The sequence below is a fragment of the Sinocyclocheilus grahami genome, unplaced genomic scaffold (genome assembly GCF_001515645.1).
Source record: "Sinocyclocheilus grahami isolate Dianchi unplaced genomic scaffold, SAMN03320097.WGS_v1.1 scaffold249.1, whole genome shotgun sequence".
Taxonomy (NCBI): domain Eukaryota; kingdom Metazoa; phylum Chordata; class Actinopteri; order Cypriniformes; family Cyprinidae; genus Sinocyclocheilus; species Sinocyclocheilus grahami.
The window spans coordinates 729,736-735,735 of NW_015505428.1; the positions used below are offsets into that span (position 1 = coordinate 729,736).

At 35.6% G+C, this 6,000-nt stretch overlaps 1 protein-coding gene across 1 annotated transcript; it reads right to left on the reverse strand.

Annotated features, from left to right (window-relative positions):
* Positions 1–2,937: 2,937 nt before the first annotated feature.
* On the reverse strand, positions 2,938–5,949 carry LOC107598285 (pleiotropic regulator 1-like). The gene is made up of 4 exons (XM_016289581.1): positions 5,937–5,949; positions 4,301–4,564; positions 3,319–3,512; positions 2,938–3,147 (listed from the first exon to the last, which is right to left on the reverse strand). The coding sequence occupies exons 1-4, from the start codon at positions 5,947–5,949 to the stop codon at positions 3,088–3,090; spliced, it is 531 nt and encodes a 176-aa protein (XP_016145067.1). The 3' UTR covers positions 2,938–3,087.
* Positions 5,950–6,000: the final 51 nt, after the last annotated feature.

Below are 6,000 nucleotides of genomic sequence, written 5' to 3' on the forward strand. Positions count from 1 at the left end.
GTGTTAACCTCTGTAAGGTTAGTAAGTCAATATTGCCCCACTGTCGTTCTAGATGAACAGGCTGCACTCCAAGCTCCCTGATGCAAGAAGATTTCATCATCTGTGCTGTGCCGCATCAATCAATAAATACTGAGTCAGCTATTTCAACTCAGGAAAGTGCCTTCTTATTTGTATTGCATTTTCACCCATGCATTTCTTTATTCACATACAAAGTAGATCGACAATAAGTGATCGTCTTTCTTTTTATTTTTCAATTTTCCATCATGCAACACCATCAACCTTTAAATGAAAAAGTGTGGACACTTATTGCCATTGAGTTGAAGGAATAGTTTTGCTGAATATTTCCTCCCCTTTAATGAGATGAGTTTCTTCATCAGGTTTGGAGAAATGTAGCATTGCATCGGTGTCTCAGCAATGGATGCTCTGCAGTGAATGGGTGCCGTCAGAATGAGAGCGGATAAAAACATCACAATAATCCACAGCACTCCAGTCCATCAGCTAACATCTGGAGAAGACCAAAGCTGAAACTAATCCAGCATTAAGACACTTTTACTTTAAACCTTTGCTAAAATACGAGCCTAAATCAGATATCAGATTAAGCACTGTTTACAAGTGAAAACTGTAAAAAAAAAAATGTGGGTGGATTTTGATGAGGACAACATCAGCTGTTTGGACTCTCATTGTGACGGCACCCATTCACTGCAGAAGGTATATTGGCGAGCAAGTGATAGAATGATATAGGATAATGCACGGCTAGCTGTGCATTACACGGTTTTAATGCAAACCTGCCAGCCAATCAGAATCGAGTATTCAGACAGACCATGGTATAAAGAAAAAACAAACTCGTCTATATCTGCGATGTATTGTTATAATCAGTGAAGTGAAATTAATCTCTCACTTACATTGCACGTACACCTGCAGTGTTTATGAGAGAATTTGCGAGAGTGCAGAATTCAGTGAAAAATCAACTGAAAATAAAAAAACACTCCGGCGTGATGACTAACCTGAACGCCTCTGATTGGCCATTGCATTCATAAGCTCAACAGAATCGTGTGTGATTGGTTATAATGCACAACAATATAAAAACGAGTAAAAAGAAACATGATGCAGCATGAGCAGATCTAAATTTATTGCCGCAAGTAACACTTTTCACTTCATTTTTACTTTATTCGCGACAGCCTTTACCCTGGAGTTGGTTCGCCCTCTGCAACATCTTAAATTAATTTGCATTTTTAGATGTCATTTAATTGTGCGGGGACATTTTTATCTAATTTGGTGGCCCCGAGTCCCCATTATTTTCCGACTCGCGACTCCCTCCACCTATGAATATAAAACTAATAAATCTTACATCACTTACACTTTACACCAACTGATAGCACTGCTCTTATAAAATAGCTAGTTGTATTGTTAGTGGTCGAAATTGGAAATATGAAAATACAAAGAATTTTTGGGGTACCTAATAAAAGTAATTATGTCTGAAAAGACGGTTAGAACTATATATATATATATTAATGTGACTATTTATCAAATGTCTTTGATCCATTTTTAACATTGATACGGAATTTGTTGAAAAATAGTCTAACGTGTCTATTTTCTTATTTTAAGTATAAATGGTTTATAATTTAGAGGTAAATATTGTTTAGCACCATGAGATCCCAATTCAAAATACAAACTATTAAAAAGTAAACATTATTGAAATCAATTATATATTAATTTCATTTAAAAAGTTACACGTGTGTTGTAAAGAAAGCTTCAAATCATTAAATTATAGATAAGGAAAAACAAACCCTCAGTCCAGCGGGTCAGAAGTGATGCTCTGCATGAAAACACACTCGGTCCTCTGAACACAGTAACATGCTACTGTCCTTAATTTGTCTTGTACCTCTTTATCAAGATCCCATTACATTTATAATTCTTGAGCAGATGATGCATGACGATGCACATTCAAAATGATTGCACTTATTTCTGTTGAGCTTTATCTTTGAAATTTAAAGGGTTGTGAAAGCCTAAAACACAGCTCCCCTTATGCACTGACAGACTATTTAGAGCAACGTAAATATGCACGAGAGTAATGCTAAATACCCACTTTTATCATTCAAAGGGGGTTTTCTGACAGATTCCTGCAGCCAGTGCACATAATCAACTATTCCAATGGCTCCCTTCATATATCCACCCAAACCACACAGTACATATATAAAAAAAGTTTTTTTTTGTTTGTTTTTTTTAATGAATGAAGTCTACATGTGTATGTTCAAACCAGTAGCAAATATGACTCAAATTAACAGTACATTCTTGAACCAATCAGATTATATTAAAAAAAATTCTACTCTGTGAAAGAGAACAGTAGATGATCTGTTGCAAACTTGCTTGTACTCCCTGATCATAAACGTATGATTTAATTTTCACGAAATCATGACAATCAGTCCAATGATTGAAAGCATGTCATTTCGTTTTTTTTAATTTTACAAATTATGTTGGGAAACACAATTTTCTAGACGATAAAATCTATGTTTTATTACTAATTTATAGGGATTTGTTGTAAGTTGCCAAAAAAAAATGTCAAGGTATGAATGCGTCAATTGCTCAGTTTATTTAAACTTGGCAAACATGAACAGCCATCATTTGCAAATAGTTATGTGTTGGGAAACACAATTTTCTAGACGATAAAATCTATGTTTTATTACTAATTTATAGGGATTTGTTGTAAGTTGCCAAAAAAAATGTCAAGGTATGAATGCATCAATTGCTCAGTTTATTTAAACTTGGCAAACATGAACAGCCATCATTTGCAAATAGTTATGTGTTATTATAATTATACTGTAAGAGATCTTGCAGTTGAATAGTTAGCCGGCCTGGTCATATAGACCTGCAAATGCTGTTTGGAGTGGACTGGGAAGAAACCTTGTATACAAGAAATCTATAGATCTGCAGTGTTGCTTTTTTTAATAGATAGAGCAAAGCTAAATGCGTCATCTGATCTGAAGTCTAAAACTGTGGATGTGTCGTTTATGCCATGAGCAGAAACGGTCTTAGATGGCTAAAACGTAACAAAATGAAAAATTTGAAATAGCAAAAAAAAAAAACATTCTAAAATCTTTTTCTCTTCAGAATCTCAGGTTTCCAATTAACCGGGTGGGATTCTTCAGTCTGGAAAAAAACAAAAAAAACTAGTTTTAAAGAAAATCTTAACTTGGTAAATTTGCAGCAGAACATCAAGGCAATCCTTTTCCATCTGACAAACCTTTCAATTATAAACATTTCACAATCGACACATTTTATCATTAATAGTTTTGAGTAGAATAACAAGCAATAACTTACAGCCGTGTCGTCCTCTTTGTAGACCTTGATGGTTTTGTCGGCCTCTGCTGTTATGAGGCGGCTCTCAGACTGATCGAACACGCACGCAAAGATCCCAGACTCGCTGTCTAGAGAACCGGGCTGCACCGCCGCATGAATCCTCTGGAAGTTGTAGCCAGTCCTCCAGTCCCACATGTGAATAGTGCCGTTATCAGCTGATGAGAAAAACAACAGTCAACAACAGATGCATCAATTGACCTATCGGTAAGCCCCGCCCCCTCAGTTACTGTTTATTGGTTGCTCACTCGAACAAACAAACGTTGTTGCTCACTGCCTTACAACGACAGCTGTCAGCGAAAACCTTCTTCCGAGGGGTTTCTGATCAATTTGGGACACAGATGGACCTTCAAGTGGGACTTAAATATGCCTTGGAGGGATATATAAAAGATATTAAAGAGAACAGTTCGCTATTTAGGTTTGTACGTTAGCATGGACTAGTTTTAGCCAGAGATACCTTGCTGAAGCACAAGATGACATTAACGTTCAGCTTGAGCTGATGAAAAGTGTAACTTAATGAGAGTACGACAACCAAAATGAACGTTTTCGTCTTCATGGTGATTGCGGGTGAATGCTTAGGGACGTCTTGCTCCGTTTTGGTTGGATTTAGGAAATGGAATAAAATTAATTCTATTGCCCATCCTCTCAGGATAGCTGGAGTCAGTGTTATAAGTACCCCAGGCACATCGTTTTTCCATTTTTGAAGCATAAACACCAATCTTCCAATGTTTCTCTATGGCGCTGAAGCCTACAGATGTCGGAGTTCCGCTCCTCATGCAACTGATACTCGACTGCCATTGGCTCATCTGCGTTCGAGGGGAGGGGCTTACCGACAGGTCAATTGGACATGAGGGAGGGAATCAGGAATGAGACACAATTCAACATTGTTCAACAGATTTTTAGCAGGACCAGCTTTGCAACGTAAAAGTGTGAAGGAGCATTTCACCTCCAGACACCAGAACTCCATCTGAATTGACAGCCAGCGTGTTGATGATGGCGTTGTGTCCGGAAAGATTTTGGATGAAGTTCCCATCAGGACATTTCCACTGCTTGATGTTGTCTGGAGAGCCAGAGGCAAAGGTGTACCTGATTTTGATGAAGAGACAGGAAAGCTTTGAAACAGATCTGTGGCAATCTGTAACATTGTTGACATGAACATGATTTCTGTCATACGGGAAACAAATTATGGCTAAAAATACATCATGTAAATCTTGCACCAAAATAAAAGCTCTGTTTAACCAGATGCATGAAATTGAAGAAAAAGAAAAAAATACTATCATGTAGTAAAATGTAACGTTCAATGCAAATAATACCCTGGCAACTAACTGTAGTACGTTTAATCTGAATTACTAAAGTTACTAAAACTAAAATAAAGCAATTTATAAATATACATAAAAAAAAGACAAAAGCACAAATAACGAAAACCTCAGAAAAATTTGAAAATGTAAAAAGCCAAATCAAAATACGAATAAATACTAGAATAGTATATAAATACTGTAACAACTAATCAATAAACTACATTATAACCGTTAATGAATATAATTAACAACGAATTTGATTAGTTTGCGTCTGCTTGCTTTGCAGCGAAAACATCTGCCGATCATTGTTTAACAATTTTAATAACCTGTTTTTTTACTGAACACACAGAAAACTGCAATGTCACATGGAAACAGAATGTGGCACAAATTGAAATAAACTAATAAAAAAAAAAGGTGGATTTTATAGGGCCTTAATTCACAACTTAAATTACTTTATTCTGTTTCTACTCCGTTTAAAGGTTCACTACTATATTAGTTAATAGGGATGCACCGAAATGAAAATTATTGGCCGAAGCCAATAAAAAAAAAAATTTTTCCTCGTGTATTTTGCCAATTTTTTTTCACCATTGCATAAATTAAATAGCCAAAATGTTTACGGTTTTGTCTTGCTTTTTAAAGAAAAAAATCAATTACAAAACAGCAATTTAAAAATATTTAACACTGAACGTTTTTTTACATTCTAGCACACTATACCAACAAAGCACAATTTAACGAGTTTGTAAAATAATATTTTTTGGCGATCAGACCCCCTTCTTGAATCAGGCATGCATTTTTTACTGTAAAATTAAAAGCAGCCTTGCTGAACTTCTTTTAAAGCATAAGAAAATATTACAGATCTTAATTTGAACACTATGTGTGCATGTTATAATAAATGTATTAACAGCTATTGTAATGATTATTATCATTATTATTATCTTTTTATTTTACTTTACAGAACAACAGTAAAATTACAACAATACTAACATTTATGAATGTTGGAGTTCTTGCTTTTTATCAACGTTTATTTTGGTGGAAACGTGCAGGAAGACCTCAGCGCTTCTTTTTGTCGACAGCAGATTTATAAATGAGTCTCATTATGAATACGTCACATGCCTTGTAAAAATTCATAAAAATGTGACTTGAGCAACTGACGAGTAACACTGCTTTAGAGCAGATTTTCCTCGTGCTTTGGAACCTGGTTAACAAGCGGAGTTCATGCAGCGCTGTCAGAATACATGCAATGCGTGCCTGTATTAGAAAACATAACGTTCTGCAGTTATTTACTAATTAAGGCCATTTCTCGATTTCAATCATCATCAGTAACCAGCAACAATCACCCCTTCCTCTT